General features: G+C 39.8%; 1 protein-coding gene across 8 annotated transcripts in view; it reads left to right on the plus strand.

The window, feature by feature from the left end:
• Positions 1 to 20111, plus strand: part of MPHOSPH9 (M-phase phosphoprotein 9) — a 154431-nt gene that overhangs the window by 86671 nt on the left and 47649 nt on the right. For all 8 annotated transcript variants that reach the window (XM_033954541.1, XM_033954540.1, XM_033954544.1 and 5 more), the window contains 3 exons: positions 3477 to 3692; positions 3846 to 3893; positions 15081 to 15145. In XM_033954541.1, the coding sequence (XP_033810432.1) occupies positions 3477 to 3692; positions 3846 to 3893; positions 15081 to 15145 (329 nt within the window). The remainder of the gene's footprint in view (positions 1 to 3476; positions 3693 to 3845; positions 3894 to 15080; positions 15146 to 20111) is intronic.

Here is a 20111-nt window from a genome sequence, read left to right on the forward strand (position 1 = left end):
ATTAGAAAATGTTGGCATTTTAACAAACAAATAAACTGCTTCTAGTTTATGCGATTAATGTAGGCAGAGCTGTCTCCTCTTTAAAAAAAGATCTATCCAAACAAGAATGTACTTAAATATATAAGGGTAAATTAAAAAAAAGTATAGGCAAAATACAATTAACGTCTTTAATAGAAGTAACTGTGAGCAATTGAACATATCACTTTTCCACATAGTCCCCATTCAAGATGGTGCATTTGTTGTATTGTTCAACTGGCTTCTGCATTCCTACAGAGAAAAAGTCACTTGTTTTTTGAGGGGGGCTCTCAGATTGAGATCCCCATTGCACAGACCATTCCCATCTTGGGACCTCAATGTGGTCCTGAAGGGCCTGGCCCATGCTCCTTATGAGCCTCTTACAGAAGTTTACTGCAGTGTTTTTGGTTGCCATAGTCTCGGCTAAAAGGATCTCAGAATTACAGGCTCTCAGATGTAGTGAACCCTTCTCCTTTTCACAGCCTAATGTTTCTCTGTGCACAGTACCTTCCTTTCTTCCGAAGGTAGTTTCTGCCTTCCATGTCAATCAGGAGAGTTGTTTGCCCACCTTTCATCCTACGGGTTCGGAGAAACAGGACAGAAGGTGGATGTGTGCAGAACCCTGCTGATCTATCTGGAGAAGACTAACGAATCTAGGCTTTCAGATCATTTTTTTGTTCTGACCAGCCACTCGAGACATGGCAAGTCAGCCTCCAAGGCTTCCATTGCCCAATGGATTTGCATGGCAATTTCATCTTCCTACATTGCCTGTGGGTAACAGCCCCCTATCTCTATCACAGCACATTCAACAAGAGATGTAGTGGCATCCTGGGTGGAGTCCCACCTGATGAAATCTGCTCTTCACACTTTAACAAAGTTCTACAGAGTGGATGTGGCGGTTTGAGAGGATACCACTTTTGGGTCCTCGGTTCTACAGGCAGGTTCATTTTTCTCTCCCTAAATCCCTAGATCTCAATATGTATAGAGGGAAGACATGATAGAGATGTTTAAATAACTACATGGTGTAAATATGCATGAGTCAAGTCTCTTTCATTTGAAAGGAAGCTCTGAAATAAGAGGGCATAGGATGATGTTAAGAGGGATAGGCTCAGGAGTACCGTATTTTCACGGATATAACGCGCACCCGTGTAAAACGCGCACACGGGTATAGCGTGCAGAAACCACACTTGTATGTACGGAAACTTTTGTATACAGCGCTCATGGGTATACCGCGCATGCTGCCCGACTCTCCTCTGGCCACCCCGACTCTCCTTTCGCCCTCCCCGACTCTCCTCTGGTTGCCCCGACTCACCGTTCACCCGCCCTGACTTTCGGTGCACTGCCCCGCCTCTCCGTGCGCTGTCCCGACTCTCCGTTCACCTGCCCTGACTTTCCGTGCACTGCCCCGCATCTCCGTGCGCTGTCCCGACACTACATTACGGGCAGGAGGGATCCCAGGCCCTCCTGCCCTCGATGCAAACCCCCCTCCCCCCCAACGACCGCCCCCCCCAAGAACCTCCGACCGCCCCCCCAGCCGACCCGCGATCCCCCTGGCGACCCCCACGACCCCCCCACCCCCCTTCCCCGTACCTTTGGTAGTTGGCCGGACAGACGGGAGCCAAACCCACCTGTCCGGCAGGCAGCCAACGAAGGAATGAGGCCGGATTGGCCCATCCATCCTAAAGCTCCGCCTACTGGTGGGGCCTAAGGCGCGTGGGCCAATCAGAATAGGCCCTGGAGCCTTAGGTCCCATCTGGGGGCGTGGCCTGAGGCACATGGTCGGGTTGGGCCCATGTGCCTCAGGCCGCGCCCCCAGGTGGGACCTAAGGCTCCAGGGCCTATTCTGATTGGCCCACGCGCCTTAGGCCCCACCAGTAGGCGGAGCTTTAGGATGGATGGGCCAATCCGGCCTCATTCCTTCGTTGGCTGCCTGCCGGACAGGCGGGTTTGGCTCCCGTCTGTCCGGCCAACTACCAAAGGTACGGGGAAGGGGGGTGGGGGGGTCGTGGGGGTCGCCAGGGGGATCGCGGGTCGGCTGGGGGGGCGGTCGGAGGTTCTTGGGGGGGGCGGTCGTTGGGGGGGAGGGGGGTTTGCGTCGAGGGCAGGAGGGCCTGGGATCCCTCCTGCCCGTAATGTAGTGCGAGGTGGGGGTAGGGGGTCACCGTGGCCAGGAGGGTTTGGGCTCCCTCCTGGCCCGATATTGTCGGGGAGTCGGCGGTCCTTCGGGGTGGGGGTGTGAGCGGTGGGGGTGCGAGCGTCCTTCCGGATGATGAATCGGGCGTCGGGCGGGGTGTGAAATATGTAAAAAAAATTTTGTATACCGCGCTCAGGCATATAACGCGCGAAGGGTATGCGCGGTACGTAAAAACGCGTATAACGCGCGCGTTATATCCGCGAAAATACGGTAATCTAAGGAAATACTTTTTTACAGAAAGGGTGGTAGATGCGTGGAATAGTCTCCCGGTAGAGGTGATGGAAACAGAGACTATATCTGAATTCAAGAAAGAGTAGAATAGGCACATGGGATATCTTAGAGAGAGGAGGAGATAATGGTTACTGCGAATGGGCAGACTGGATGGGCCATTTGGCCTTTATCTGCTATCATGTTTCTAATCTAATATAATGCTTGAGTTTGTATACTGAGTCGTCATTCAAGGAAAGCTCGACTTGGTTTACAATAGTTAAGTTATTGAATAAAAAAACAGAAAAGAATAAGACTAAGTTTGGTAAAGTTAATTTTCAAAGTGTTTAGTAAATAAAGTAGTTTTTAAGGATTTGCGAAAAGGTTGAAGTGAGCCGGAACTCCTTAAAAGAAGTGGAAGGTTGTTCCACAGTTGAGATAGCTTAAAAATCAGAGAGTGACTAAAAAACTTAACTCCCTTAATCCCTTTTTTTGGAAGAAAGAGATAATTTGAATTGTTGATCACCTCTTGCAAAAGAAAATCTATAAACATTCCAGGATAGAGGAAGGAGAGGAGTAAAAATACCATGTAAAATTTTAAAAACAACACTGGCACACTTAAATTGAACTCTAAAACAAACTGGGAGCCAATGAAGACTCTGAAGCAACGGCGTCACGTGATCAAATTTACGTTTCCCAAAAATCAATTTCGCAGCAGCATTTTGAATTAATTGCAATCTGCGCTGCTGGGAAAATACTGCCTTTGGGGACTGCACAGGACAGTTATAGGTTCACTCAGAAGTCAGTTCTGAGTCTCTATCTGCTGGAAGAAGGAGAGAGGGGAGGGATTTGGTATACTGTCTTTCTGTGGCACAATCAAAGTGGTTTACATAATATGTAACCCAAGAGTCTAGAGGGAGTAAAGGAAAGCAGATTAGCAGGTAAGATCTAATTTCTCCTTTTTAATTCCTAGTTGCACTGTAATCAGCCTTGACCATATTATGTGTTCTGAGATCTTCATTGAGTTATATAAAATGTATATTTATATCTTATTCTATAGAAGGACTGGAGAGAACGCTTTAATGCAGTCAACAACACTAACAAAATTTTACATGAACGGATTGAGGAAATGCGAATGAGCAATAAAGAGAAGGATAAGATAATCAATCGACTAAAATCCAAGCTCAGAGACCTAGAAGCAGCATTTCAGCAGACTTGCAAATTATCGGATGATAAAGATGACAGAATAAAGCAAGAATGCAAAATGTTTCAGAATGTAAGTGAGGCAGTGGCAGGTTATCCTGATATTGATACAAATACTGGAACTCGAGGCATATTTTTACTAAGATGTACTAGATTATTTTAATCATTTGCATTGTGTGGTGTTGAATGAAAGTGATGTTTTTTTGTTGGGGTTTTTTTTCTGCAGCTTCTAATGGAATATGAATCTCTTGGGAAAGAGCATGAGAGAGTAAAGGTGAGGAATGGTTAATCAATGTAGTATATTGTTGATTTTTTTTTTTCAAGCAAAAATTGTAATACAAAAGAGCTCTATTAGAATTGCTGAGTCAGCCAGTAGTGTTAATGTACAACAGACCTGTGTTCAGGAGGAACCTCTATCCATTCTCTTATCTCATAGTTTTAAAGGAGATATGGAGAGCCAATATTGTTGAAGCTGGAAAGGTTTAGTCTTTTTCACAGATAATAATAATACCATGTAAGCCCATATTACAAAAAACTACTGGCTGCCTGTGGAAGCAAGGGTCATTTTTAAGTTTGCTTGCCTTTGCTTCAAAACAATGACAGGTTCATCCCCAACCTATCTGTTTCACCAGTTTGAATTCCCAGGCACAACTAATACACGCAGTACCTACTTGTTCGCTTTTCCATCCCTAAAGGGCTGCACCTACAAGAGATACCTCCATAGAACACTATCATTCCAAGCAGGCAAATGGAACAAATGTTCAACTTCATCTCAAACGCACTTTCGTACCAAACGTTTAGGAAGTCAATAAAAAGTTATCTCTTTGACAAATTTCTCTGACCCCACTTCAACCTGATGTACTTCCAAAACACTTCCAGATAAATCTGACCAAACTTAACATGCCAATGTAATTTCAAAAGTTCGCTGTAATGTCGTTGTCTGTGTACAGTCTCTTCCCTTGTAAACTGCTCAGAACTGTTTGTGGTATGGCGGTATATAAAAATAAAGTTATTATTATCAATAATAATAATCAGTTTATAAAGCGCAAGGCCATAAAGTTCTATGCAGTTTACAATATTTAAAAACAAAACAATAAAAGAAGTTGAATAAAACTAAAAAAGTTAAAAGCCAATAATTAGAGACACTAAAATGATCAAAATAGTGCATAATCAATTTTTACGAATTAGCTGCCTAAATACTTCGAAAACAGATATGCTTTTAGATGTCTCCTAAATTCCCCATAAGTGTCAATAAGCAAAATCAATTGTTCTAAATCAGGACTGTCCAAGTCCGGTCCTCGAGATCTACTGGCAGGCCAGGTTTTCAGGATCTCCACAAAGAACATGCATGAGGGAGATTTTGCCTGCACTGCCTTCTTGGTATGCAAATCTCTCTCATGCATGTTCATTGTGGAGATCCTGAAAACCTGGCCTGCCAGTAGATCTCGAGGACCAGACTTGGGCAGCCCTGTTCTAAATCCTTACTCCATAACGATGCTTGATATGAAAAAAGGTTTAGATGATGTTTTTTAAGTTTAACAGGCGGAAAAACAAAATTCAGATGCGAGTTTCTCTTATGTCTGTTGGTTGCAAAAGATAAAAACTCAATTATACTCTACTTCAGTCACTAAATGCAGTGAATTACAAAGTAAATCATACAGGGGGTCTTTTACTAAGGCACGCTAGCCAATTTAGCGCACGCTATATATTAGCGTGCATTAAATGCTAACGCACCCATTATATTCTGTGGACGCGTTAGCATTTAGCTAAATCGGCTAGCGCACCTTAGTAAAAGACCCCCCACAGTCATGTAACATGATGATATTTTTCCTTTCTCTTTTATCTCTGCCCAGGGGCGTAGTAAGAGTAGAGGGCAGGAGGGGGTGGTCTGCCCCTGGCGCTGTCCTGGTGGGGGCACCAGCACATCTCATCATCTCTGCTCCCCACTCCTTCTCACTCTTCCTCCCGTCAGTGCATCTTCCCTTCCCCCCCTCCCCACCGTACTGCCTGCTTTTCGCCAGCATGAGCAGCAACTCCAGCCTGCTGCTCATGCGAGCATTGGCTCTCCCTCTGACGCCACTTCCAGGTCCCGTGCCTAGGAAGTGACGTCAGGTAGAGCCGACATGGGCAGCAAGTTGGTGATGATGCTTGCGCTGGGAAAGCTAAAGAGGTACAGGAGAAAGGAAGGAGTGTGCGGCGGGGGGAGGGGCACCACTGCCCTGGGCGCCTCTCACCCTCGCTATGCCTTCTTTTTTTAATTTTTTTTTTTTGCTTCCCCTAACCCTACGCCTCTCCCTTCTCTTTATTTCTGTAATAGTGGCAGCTCTCTGCTAACTGTACTTAGAGGCTTTTTTCTGCTGCTTCTTCCTTGGACCTCAATAGCAGGTTTGGCTCCTCCTAGCTAGAAAAACCTTCTTTGCTAGTGGCTAATCTTTTCATTAAGCAGAACAAGTATTTTGATGCCTCATTTAAGGGCTCCTTTTATCAAGCCGCGCTAGCGGTTTAACGCTAGCCGCTAATGCCTGACTTGAGCAGGCGGTAGTTTTTTGGCCAGCGCGGGGGTTAGCACGTGATTAAAAGTCACGCGCGCTAACCCCGCTAGCGTGGCTTGATAAAAGGAGCCCTAAGACTTCCAAAAACTCATTTGTTGGTAACTTTGATGGTACAGAATGCTGCTGCCAAACTGCTGGCGTGAATAATACGTCTCCCAAGTTTTGCAATTGCTGCACTGGTTACCAGTGACTTAAAGAATAAAATGTAAGCTTTATTGGGATGATTTTAATGCTCCCATTTATTTAAAGAGTTTATTTTCTTGCAATTCTCGTGGTCATTTGTTACAATTACTATGTACATTTACTTTTTGAGCCTTCATTAAGCGCCACAAAATTTCTGTGTATCATGATCTGGGGCATTGTCAGTAGGTTGGCCATCCAGTCTGCCCAATAGCCACACTCGCAACCAACGAAGGGAGGCAAATGAGATGTCGGGGAAATCAACCAAACAGTTACTTTATTATAAATACAAATCATAAAATCACATAAAGTCTATAGATAATGTCCATCATAATAAGAAAGTCTCTAAAAATGTACCAGCTAGGATTCATAGATGCCTTCCTCAGTGTTGCTGGAAAATAATTTGACAGAACTGATGATCTTGGACACTTCAGCACTGGTATCGGATCCATCACAATGTGCTAAACCCGTGGCCCCACTACTGTCATTTGGAGTTGTTACAGCAAACTCCCTTTGTCAAACCTATAAAAAAACCTGAGAAGTCAAAACTTTTGCTCTTTCCTCCAGATACGGGTATCTCTGCACCAGCTGCCCCGCAGAAAGCATATTGAAAAGAGATTGTTGCCCATTTTAAAGGAAATGAGTCACCCTACTTTGTTCTCAATTCATCAGTAGAGGCACGAGCCAAAGATTTAGATAAGTTCAATTTAAAATCTGAAAAGTCACCAAATGCTTCCATTAGGGCAGGAAGAGACCTTTGAGGTTGTGTCAAATGAACTGACAAATCATCAGCACATGTTGAAATTTTGAAGGAAGAATGCTGAAATGAATTTCTGGGTGAGAACATACTTTGCAGTCTAAGGTCAAAACAAAAAGTAAAGGAGAGAGGGGGCAACCCTGTCTCAATCCCCAATGAATGCTAAACGCTTCTGACAGAATTCCATTGACCCACATCATTGCATGGAGATCAGAGTATAAAATTGCAATAACATCTTGAAAAAAACCTGTGATACCATATTTGCGCAGCACCGCAAAAAAAAAAAAAAAAAAGGCCATTTAACCAAGCCTGCTCCACATCAAAGCTGATGAGGAGAGAAGGCCAATCCCATTGTGACACCAGCTCCAATGACACAAATATAGATCTAATATTTTTTGATGCCGTTCGTCACCGTACAAAGCCCACTTGAGATTCTTCAATCACACTGAGGCCCAGATTCTCAAAACTTTAACGCCATCGCTAAACTGTTTACCGACGGTTTAGCCTGCATGCATTTTAGCAGCGGATTATCAAAACTGATTATGTCTGTCTTTAGCGAGCTTTCTAGCAGTCTCCAACAATGACATGCAAATGAGCTCTTCAACATTGAAATGAGCCCTCTGGTGGATTCTTAAAAAATGCCGAGCCATACTAAAGAGGGAAACAACCTCATCGGCTAAAAAGCCTCCTACTTGAGTAACATCAATGCACGTGTCAACCCTTTAAACACTTTAAATACTTGAAGGCGAAACAACGTGACAAATTTAATCTTCAAAACTCTTAATAGCAAAAATAAAAAACTTATTTTAAGATTCACAAATAAGTCATATATATTATAGTAGTTTTAAAGATAATTAATATTTTCCTTGACATTTCATATTTCTATAAATCCGGTTGAGATTTTATGTTAATATAGACTTTAAATTAATTTATTATTCTATTATTCAATACACTCTTATTTTAATCTAAATCTAATAAATCATATAATATAGATTATATTTTAAGTTCCCTTCTATGGTTCCTGTATATCAAATTATATGTTCCATTACTATTTTTGACCTTAATTTAAATCTTATGTAAATATATTTAATTTTATAAATTTAAAAATATCACATTGTATAATCATATTATACTTATATATATTAAAATGAAATAATCTTTCATTATATCAAACCCAATCATATACTGTTTTCTATAATATTAATCTTTAAAAACATGAAAAGATTAAAAGATATATAAGGTATAGGTTAAGTATGCGACAAAAAAAAAAAAATTATATTCCAGAGCTCCCCCCCTTCAAACGCAGAAGTCTCTCTTATTCTTATATCGTGCTCTTTATTTACTAATATTTAATGTTCAGTACTTCCTTCTTCGTAGAAAATCATTCCTTCTTCTTTCACCGCCTCTTTGTATTTTTATATCCAGTTCAATATTCTTATCACATTTTGTTGTATTCCAGGTGATTTCTATTTTTCTTCGTCGTTCAATTTTAAGATATAAGTTGGTCTTTGTTTCTGTTCCATTCATATTTTATTTTAATAGTTTGTTATACAGCGAAGTAATTCTTTAATATCCATTCGAGAAATAACATCTCCTATTTATAATTCCTCTTTCCGGTTTCGTGAAGTCTTCTTATTCGCAGATTCTTTCGCATTGATGTCTGGGATTTGTAGTATTTGTAGTATTAAAGAATAGTAAAGATGTTGAAATACTGATTATCTTTTCAATTTGCTTGAGGGGTTAAATTAGTCACATGCATATAGTTCAAATAGTCTTACTGCTATTTTAAAGGAAGGAAGCTCCATCCTACAATCAATTCGCATACAGTTTTTCCTAATATTAAAAATTATAATTGAGATCAATAGAATTCAGCTGATGCCTTAACTGTTTCATTCCATTATGGAATACTTAGCCAGGCCATATCATTAGCATAAAGAACGTTGAAGTGTAATTTTGAATAAGGTTAAAAACATTCTAAATCGTTGCTATGGGTAAACAATATTATTTTAATAAGTGTATATCATAAAATAAAATAAAAGTTTTTCCAGTTAAAATAATATAACATATAATAAAGAGAAATTAAGGTGACATTGGTAATTCTTGGCTTTGTATAAATTTTTGTAGTTCTTCTGCATTGTCAAAAGTTAAAGTTTTATCTGCAATAGTTACTTTCATATTAGCCGGGTATACTATACCAAACTTTGCTCCCATTTCTCTTAGTTGTGGTCTCAAGTCCAGGAGCTTTTTTCTTTTGATCGCCGTACTTTTTGCAAAGTCTGGAACAAAATGAATGCGGGCATCTTGAAATTGTAATCCTTTATTTTGTTTTGCAAGTTGAAAAATTTCTATAACCTGCTGGTGGCGCAACAGTTTAAAGATCAGTGGCCTCGGTCCTTGATACCTTCCTGATCTTTTTGTAGGCACTCTATGTGCTCTTTCAATCTCTATGGGGTACTTGGTTTTTAGAGGAAGTAGTTTAGGTAGTAAATTTTCTATAAATGCCACCGGATTTCCTTTCTCTGCTCCTTCCGGGAGACCAATCAGACGAATATTACTCCTTCTTTCACGATTCGATTGATCCTCCAACTCTGTAGTAAGTAAATCAATTTTCTTTTTTTCATTTATGTTGTTAGAAATTTCTTTTTCAGCTGTTATTAATCTTTCTTCCATGTCATTGCACTTTAACTCCATTAAATCCATTTTTTTATTTAACGTGGATACATCTTCAGTTAAATTGTTAACTTTTTTAGTAAGAAGTAAAAGCATTTCTTTGATTTCTTTCAATTCTTTCATTACTTCTGGATCTCCTGTTTTTGATCCTATTTCTTGTTCAGGCTTTGCTCTCTTGCTGCTTCCCGAGACCGCAAAATCATTTTTATTTTGTTTTCCTGAAGCCATCGCGTTTTTTTCTTTATTTATCATTAAATAATTCTTAAATCTCCACTTTTAGTAACTTTTTTTTTTTCTTTCAAGGACTTTTTTCAGGGAGCTCTTCTGTTAGCCGACCTTCCTCATGCGTGTCCAAGCCACTTTCAGGGAGTGTTTTTTGATACCGATCTAATATGTGTGTTGCCAAGTGTGCACTGCTATTAATTAGGGGGGAGGGAGGGTGGGATGGGAGGAGAGGGGAAATGGGAATGGGAAATTATATTGTTACAATGTATGGATATCTGATCGTAAAACTTATATTACATTTAAATCAAAATAGTTCTAAAATTTTAAATGGATATTAAAATATATACAATTAATGTCAATGGTTTAAATCATCCTATCAAAAGAAACAAATTATTAGGATTTCTCCATAAGCAAAACGCCGATATATACTTTATACAAGAGACTCATCTCTCAGATAATGAATCTAGGAAGTTAACAGGGGGTTGGATATCAAAATGTTTCTATTCACCTGCTTTAGGAAAAAAGGCTGGGGTAGCGATCCTGATAAATAAGAAATGCACTGCAAACTTTAAATTAATAAATTTTGATCCTTCAGGAAGATGGGTACATATTAAAATGGATTTGGGAAGTACAACCCTTGATTTATTTAATCTTTATGCTCCTAATTCAAATCAAAAGGAGTTTTTCAATCAAATTCAACAGATATTACTACCACTGGCTACTTCTAACTTAGTAGTAGCTGGAGATTTCAATGCTGTAATGGATCCAATTATAGACAAAAAACCAAGTAAAATCATAAAATCTTTAGGACTAGATAATTTAATACAATCTTGTAATTTAATAGATATATGGCGTATCCTTCATTTTAATGATCGGGAATATTCTTTTTGTTCTCAAGTCCATAAATCTTTTTCAAGAATTGATTATATATTTGTAAATAATAACATAGCGCAGCATGTATCAAAAGCAGTAATTGATCCCATTATAATTTCAGACCATGCTGGTGTGTAGATTAACCTTCAGAATTACAATAATGATCAATTTAATACAATATGGAGATTTAATAATGATTTATTAGCAGACTCGAAATTCTTAGAAGATCTTAAAGCAAAAATGCAAGAATTCTTTCAATTTAATACTTCTGATGACATTAATATAGAAATTTTATGGGATGCTTTTAAAGCAACAATGAGAGGAAATATAATTTCATATTCAGCTTTTATTAAAAAAACAACTTAAAAAACAATATGAAGATATGGAAAAACAAATAAAAATTTTAGAAAATAAATTAATTACAAAATGGGAAAACAATACATTACAAGAGTTGTTAAAAGTAAAAGTTAAATATAATGAGATTTCTTCTCAAATTGTGAGGAAAGATATTTTCAATAAACAAGTACAATATTATGGCAATTCAAATAAAGCAGGAAAATTATTAGCAAATTTTCTTAAAGCAAAGAAAAGAAAATCTAAGATTATTGCAATTAAAGATATACAAGGTAACACACATACCAACACAAAAGATATTATAACACAATTTCTTGATTTTTACAAGGAATTATACACTTCTAATTCTTATAAAAATAAAGAACAAGACGGATTAACTTTCTTAAATTCTTTTATTGGACCGAATATTCCGGATCATATAAAAGGAAGTTTAGAAGAACCTATATCTTTAAAAGAAATAGAAACAGCATTGAAGTCTCTTAGAGTTGGATCCGCTCCAGGTGGAGATGGTTATACTGTTGAATTTTATAAATCATTCCAAAATATCATATTACCATATCTGTTAAATTTGTTTCAATATCAAATAAAGAATGAAAATATATCTGGTACTATGGCAGAATCGATAATTATAGTCTTACCAAAACCAAACAAAGATCCTACTCTGGTTTCAAATTACAGGCCTATTTCATTATTAAATGTGGATAATAAATTAATGGCTAAAGTATTAGCATTAAGATTGGCAAAAGCTCTTCCTTTCATTATTGATGTACATCAAACAGGATTTATTGCTAAAAGACATTCATCAGACAATACTAGACTTGCATTCCACTCATTAAATTTAGCAAAAAATATAAATGATCCAGTTTTTTTAATTTCTTTAGATGCAGAAAAAGCTTTTGATAGAGTGGAATGGAATTTTATATATCAAGCTTTACATTGGTTTGGTATAGGATCCGGTTTTATTAAAATGATTCAGACATTGTATAGCTCTCCTGGAGCAAGATTATATATTAACAATAATTTATCAACTAAATTCAACTTGCATAGGGGAGTTAGACAAGGATGCCCTTTGTCTCCATTACTTTTTGATGTTGTCCTAGAACCTTTATTAATTGCAATAAAAAAAACTAGGGAAATAAAGGGAATCTCATTTACCAGTTTTGAATTTAAATTATCTGCATATGCAGATGATATATTATTATATTTAAGAGAACCGGAAATTACTATTCCATGTATGCTTAATTTAATAGAAAAATACGGTACATTTTCTGGATATAAAATTAATTGGAATAAATCTGAAATCCTCCCAATTAATGTTCATTGTACCAAAGGATTATTTGATCCATATTCATTTATTTTGAAAGAGGATGGAATAAAATACTTAGGAATTATGATCAAAAATACAATTGAAGACACAGTCAAAGAGAATGAAAAACTTTTATTGAAAAAAATAACAGAAATGTGTGAGCAATGGAATCCATTACATCTTTCTTGGTGGGGAAGAATTCAAACAATTAAAATGATGATATTGCCTGTGGTTTGTTACCAAATGAGTATGATTCCAATATTTTTTCAGGGGTCATTTTATAAAAAACTTAACAATATTCTTACAAAATTTGTTTGGTGTGGGAAAAGACCAAGAATCGCTTTAGTATCATTACAAAGACCAATTATGGAAGGGGGGGTAAATTTTCCAAATTTTTATAGGTATCATCAAGCCTATATTTTAAGACAGGGTATGTATTGGATCCTCCCAGATCTCTTAGAAAATGTACCAGATTGGCTGTATTTAGAATGGCGGCTCCTGTTCCCTTTAAATCCAGAACACTTAATTTCTATATCAATGCCTATAAGATACAAAGAACACAGAATCTTATTAGATACTTGGAAAACATTAAGATACATAAATAATCTGACACCAGAACCAATTGCTAAATCCCTAAATCAATCAATATGGGTAAACTCCAGGATCAGAATTGGCGGATTTAAAATCGTCTGGAAACAATGGATAACTGCAGGAATAAGAACATTACGGTAAATGACGTCATATCAGAAGGTTCCTTGCTTAGTTTTTCACAATTGCAAAATAAATTTAGACTAAATAAAACACAATTTTTTAAATGGATGCAATTGAAGCAAGCCATTCAGGTAGGGTTCCCTGAATGGAAAATTCTCAATACTCAATATAGTTTGCAAGTTTTATGTTTCCAGACAGATTTCTTGGGTCACCAAGCCGCAAAATGGTATAAATTAATAAATGGATTTCTAAATAAAAAAAAGAAAACTGGACTTAGGGATATTTGGAGCATTGAGATTGGACAGACAATTTCTGCATCTCAATGGCCAAAATTCTGGTCCTGGAGATTAAGATTAACAAAGTCAGCATCTATGAGTCAAACATGGTTATTTTTATTACATAGAGTGTTATGGACCCCGACGCGCTTGCAAAAGATAGATAATACTAGATCTAATAGATGTTGGCATTGTAAAATAGAAGTAGGGACATTGGATCATTTAATTTTTTTTTGTCCCTGTATAAAAGCTTTTTGGAATTTAATTTGGCCCCAAATAAATATATTACTAGAAAATCACGTAGGACTCTCATATGATACCATATTATTCGGTACTGCAATGAGAATACAGAGTCCAATATCAGCAAATAATAATAAATTACTTTTAATAATGACAGGAGTTGCCATGCAGCAAATCACACAAAATTGGAAAGATTTTACCAAACTAAATTATACATTCTGGTGGAACTCGGTATGTCACATTTACAAAATGGAGAAAATTTTGGCTTTACAACAAGGAAATATTAAAAATTTTAAGAAAATATGGGATCCATTGACTAATTATTCTAGAGATCAGATATCTTAACACATTGATAATAGTAATATAGGGTTAGGGTGGGAAATATAGATATTAATATGAAAGAAAAATGGAAAAACAATTAATAGGGGAAAGGGATGAATATCTATGATATGAATTTGTACATACATATATATTTTATTATACATTTTATAATATGTGATTCATGTATTGAAAGAATGAAAATTCTATAAATAAAAAGTTAAAAAAAAAACAAACTTATTTTGCTTAAGCGATTGTCAAAAATGTTCAATCCATTCCCCGTGTGCTGTTTTTGCCTGATAAATCTAAGGTCGCGTCTCGGATCCACTACCGCTGTGTCTCCGGTCCATTGCTGATGATGGCTAGCTGGTGTTTTGCCGTAAGGCTGCATCAGGGCAAGAGACTCACTCAGCGCTTGTCTTTAGCGCTCACTAAGCACCGATTGAGAGAGTTGAATTCGATCATGTAAAGGTTGGCTACTGAAGGTGCAAAGTGGCCCCTATTGCAACCTCGTTTATTTGTTTGTACAAATTTCCATCAAATGTAAAAAGATTTTCACATATTGCCAAATGGGATAATTGTAAAAAAAAACTCAGATGGAATAGCATGTGGTTTTGGATGCGTTTCCAATACTCTAACGATGACATCTGGAACCTCAGCCTGCAGAATGGATGTATATAACGCCAAAACGTCCATTGTAGCTAAAATGAATGGTCCTTCTACTATGTCAATTGAATTTAATTTGCTCAAAAAGTATTTTGAATCTTTAATATATGGTTTGCACTTAGGTACTTCATTTTTCAAAAAAACATCCACAAATGAAGATGGATTACAATAGGCATCATAAATTTTATTTTGGTGTTCTACTAAAGGGTATAGCTGAAGGGATGGGGGCACTAGCTTCTGAAAACCTTATTTTATAAATGAGACATAGAAATATCCTCTGCTTCTGACATAAATGTATTTTTCTTTATTTTTAACTTTGTTTTCCTGTTTACAGGACACACTAAATACAACAGAGAACAAACTGCTTGATGCTGATAGTGAAATATCTGAACTGAAAAGGTAAAATGTAAAAATATTTTTCATTTTTAAAATTTGGAAATTTAAATGATGGACTATCTAAAACATAAAAATTACTGGATGAAAATCTGAGTCACTTTATGTGTTGTGAAAACTAAATTTGTGTATGTCTTTATAATACAGAACTATGAATGCAGCCTGTATAATATTTTAAAAAAATATTCACTGATAAATGTAGCACAGTCTTCATCGTCAGTAAAAAAAATTATAGCAGAAGTAGAAAAGATACAGAGAAGTATAACCAAAATGATAAAAGGGATAGACCTGCTACCCTATGACAAAAGGCTAAATAGGTAAATAGACTCTTTAGCTTGGAGAAGATTAAAATCATAAAAGATATAGAATAGGTAAATAGGGAACAGTAATTTAACATTTCAGGTACTATTAAGACTATGAAATTAGTATCACATTTCAAAACAAATCAAAAGAAGTATTTTTTCAGCTAGTGCATCAAGCTGTAGGATTTACTACAGGAGTTCGTTGGCATTAGTGGGTGTTTAAAATGAATTTATTTTTTTATTTTTTATTTCTATTATTCAACAAAATTTACAAGAATACATCTTGTTACATTAAATACAGGAGAGAAAAAACAATACAGAAGTATTACAGATTCAGACTTATAAAAATAAAATAATTTTTCCTTTCTTAGACCACAATAAAAGTGGGATGGTCAATCGGAACTTTTTGAGAGAAATTTAACAAGGAACTAGATTAAACAATTAGGCTTTATGTTCTAAACACCAGCTATTAATTTCTATTTTCCCTCAGTCCTTGATGATTTTCTTTACATCCAAGAATTCCTTCAGGTGATTAGGAGAAAAAAATGTATATTTAACTCCCAAATACCTAATTAAGCATTTACAGGGGTATGCTAACAAGAAAGTTGCTCCCAATTTTATAGTATCTTGACGCATAGAAAGAAATTCTTTCCTCCGTTCTTGTGTAGTCTTTGCGACATCAGGATATATCCAAACTTTTTGCTCCCCAAATAATTTCTGTGAATTTTTAAAGAATAGTTTCATAATCATGTTCACGTCTTGCTCAAAAACGAATGATACTAAGAGCGTAGCTCTAACAGTATCAGTAGTAACTGTTTGTTCAAGAAGAGCAGTCACATTAGCAAATTCTATTTCATTATTTTCCCTCCTTATCTCTTTCTCAATCTCGTTTTCTCCTTCTTGTCTTCCGGGTGTCTTCTTATTAGGTAAATAGTAGATTTTATTTATAGGGGAAATACAATTTGACGAAATCTTTAAATTCTCAATCAGGTATCTTTTTAATAAGTCCAAAGGCAATATACCCGGAATTTGAGGAAAATTTAAAATACGGAGGTTCAAACGCCTGTTGAAATTTTCAAATTGCTCCAATTTCTTATTTATAAGGAAACTATCTTTAATTGAAGCCACCTTGAATTGTTGTAAATGCAATATATCCTCCTGCATCTGCTTAGTTTGAGCACTAGAATCCCTTTTCATTATTTCCACAGTTTCAGTCAGTGAATCCAATTTTTCCATTATTTTAGTTACCTTTTCAGATGATTTTTCCATTTTTGACTCCATCCGCTGAAGCAAAGACCAGATGCTTTGAAGAGAGACCTCCGTCGGAGAGGACAAATCCCCCTCTCTCTTGTTGGCTTCCATCAGCAAACTGTCTCCAGACGCTGTGCCCTCGTCGGGAGACCCCGCGCTTCCACTTCCGGGATCGGGTGTCTCTCGCCACATCGTTCCGGCAGTTGCTGGACACGGAGGAGTGTGGGAAACCGGAGGAGACAGCGATGTTTCTATGTCCGAAAGGGCAAGCGACTCCCTCTCTTCGCCGCCCAACGCCGGACTCTCCACTCCGGATATTGCGGTTCACGGAAGTTTCGCTCCCCACATTTCGCCCCCAGCAATTCGCCCCTCACATTTCGCCCCCGCACATTTCGCCCCCCGGATGTTTCGCCCCCACACATTTCGCCCCCGCACATTTCGCCCCTGAGTGTCAGACTATTCCTCTCGCAGGCGATTTCTTTGCCGACACGACGGCAGGCTACAAATTCAAAGTGCACAGCTGGCTGTTCTCACTGCCTCTAATGTCGGCCCTGCAGCTCCGGACTTCCCCACACCAGCTCTCTCCCCCCCCCCCCCCCGATCACTATTATTTTAAATGTTATGGCAGCCACGGCGCTGTATCCATCGGAGGAGACTTCTAACCTCGGCCATGAAGTTGCTGTTGCAGGAAGAGTTCCGGGGCAGGCCGAGGTTAGAAGTCTCCTCCGATGGATACAGCGCCGTGGCTGCCATAACATTTAAAATAATAGTGATCGGGGGGGGGGGGGAGAGCAGGTGTGGGGAAGTCCGGAGCTGCAGGGCCGGCGTTAGAGGGAGTAAGAGCTGATGGTGCCAACATCAGAAGTGGTTGGGCACCCTCTTGCCGGCGATTGGGGGAGGCGTCCTCCGGCAGGAGAGGGTGGGCATCCTCCTGCCGGTGATTGGGGGGTTGGTCGGCCTTTGGCAGGAGGGGTTGGGCACCCTCCTGCTAGCGATCGGCGGAGTGTCGAGAGTGTCCTCTGGCAGGAGGGGTTGGGCACCCTCCTGCATGTGATCGGGGGGGGGGTTGGTCGGCCTTCCAGCAGGAGGAATTGACAGACAGTGCACGCTACCTCGGCCTGCCCCGGAACTCTTCCTGCAGCCACCACCCGCCTAGGCAGGAACATGAAGTTGCTGTTGCAGGAAGAGTTCCAGCCGGCCAGCTATTAAAGGTTAGTGGGGGAGAGGTCCGGAGGGGGGGATGTTAGCATGTGTGGGTCCGGAAGGGGGCCTCCTCCATCAGAAGTGGTTGGGCACCCTCTTGCCGGCGATTGGGGGAGGCGTCCTCCGGCAGGAGAGGGTGGGCATCCTCCTGCCGGTGATTGGGGGGTTGGTCGGCCTTTGGCAGGAGGGGTTGGGCACCCTCCTGCTAGCGATCGGCGGAGTGTCGAGAGTGTCCTCTGGCAGGAGGGGTTGAGCACCCTCCTGCATGTGATCGGGGGGGGGGTTGGTCGGCCTTCCAGCAGGAGGAATTGACAGACAGTGCACGCTACCTCGGCCTGCCCCGGAACTCTTCCTGCAGCCACCACCCGCCTAGGCAGGAACATGAAGTTGCTGTTGCAGGAAGAGTTCCGGGGCAGGCCGAGGTTAGAAGTCTCCTCCGATGGATACAGCGCCGTGGCTGCCATAACATTTAAAATAATAGTGATCGGGGGGGGGGGGGGGAGAGAGCAGGTGTGGGGAAGTCCGGAGCTGCAGGGCCGACATTAGAGGCAGTGAGAACAGCCAGCTGTGCACTTTGAATTTGTAGCCTGCCGTCGTGTCGGCAAAGAAATCGCCTGCGAGAGGAATAGTCTGACACTCAGGGGCGAAATGTGCGGGGGCGAAATGTGTGGGGGCGAAACATCCGGGGGGCGAAATGTGCGGGGGCGAAATGTGTGGGGGCGAAATGTGTCTGGGGGCGAAATGTGGGGGGCGAAATGTGAGGGGCGAATTGCTGGGGGCGAAATGTGGGGGGCGAACCTTCCGGATCCCGGATATTGCTGGTGCCGGAGGAGCCGAAAAGAAGCTTTCCATCTTTAGCTGCCGGGGGGTAGACGCCAGGGCCGGCGAGGAAGGTCCCCTGACCACCCCTTTTCTCTTCGAAGGCATAAAGAAAATGAGGTAAATAATTCAGGCAAGAGCTAAGGCTAAACGTGGAGAGATCTTAACGCGTCTCTCACAGCTCCTCACATCGCCGCCATCTTGATCATCGAAAAACGTCGAATTATCGTTTAAAATGAATTTAGACAGGTTCCTATAGGCATTACTATTGTTACTCTTGTGGACACCTAAGAGAGTCGTATAAGCACTGCTCAGGCCCATCCTTTACCTGTGCACACATGTTGGCAGCCTTTCACTTGCTAACACTGTTCCTGTTTGCCTTTGGACAAGTACACTGCACCACATCCTATTCTTTTGTAGTTTCTAGGTATTGAAACCCCACAGAGTACATCTGTCACACAGTTCCTAGAAATACACATAGAGACCAAAATGCTGAGATCATCAATCAGTCACACACAGGATAGTGAACCAAAGAATTGTAAATTATAACCAGCAAATAGGGAAAGGGTACAGGGATTATACAATCAAGACCACCTTACCTGAAGCAGCAGTGGCAACTGGTCAGCAGAGGCAGCACTGAAAACAGGCTGCTCACGGTCAGCTTTGGCAGGGCCTTTCCTCTGATACATCATTTCCAATGTGGCAGAGGAATGGCCCTGCCATGACTGGCTGTAAGCAGCCTGCTTACAGCGCGACTTCTGCTGACTGGCTGCCACTGCTGCTTTGGTGAGGGAGGGGGGAGGTGGACCAGAAGTGTGTGTGTAGGAGGGAGGGTCTAGCAGGTCCATCAGGGTGCAGGGGAGGGGAGATGGATGGATGCTGGACCCATAAGTGGGGGAAGAAGGGGGTAGAGAAGGTAGGGTAGAGAAAGTGATCCAGACCATAAAGGAGGGTGGGAAGAGAGAAACAGATGCTGGACCTACAAGTGGGGTGGGGGGGATGATAGGAAGAAAATGAGATGAGAAGTGAGACAAGACTACAGTATTTTTACAGTAACTCTCAAAAACTACAGTTATCTGATATCCACCAATCCCCATTGGTGCCAGATAATTGAGAGTGTATTGTACACTATTGTGCAACCAAAGTTATTATAGAGAGGGTTTCACCATTGAAGATCCTGGGCTGAAAGAAAAGGAGGGAGACAACTCCTCCTCCTTGGAAAACTGGTATTGAAGGAAAAATAAAATCTTTATGAACAGAGGTGTCCTTGATAGATGGGTGCTTAAAAGGATCACAACTGCCAAAGATACTGAGGAAAATCCAAAATAGTAAACTGAAAAATTCTGCATTGATGAAGGAAAATCTTAAATTCATATGCTCCAATAATAAATTGAAAG

This window comes from Geotrypetes seraphini, chromosome 8, assembly GCF_902459505.1.
Source record: "Geotrypetes seraphini chromosome 8, aGeoSer1.1, whole genome shotgun sequence".
Taxonomy (NCBI): Eukaryota; Metazoa; Chordata; class Amphibia; order Gymnophiona; family Dermophiidae; genus Geotrypetes; species Geotrypetes seraphini.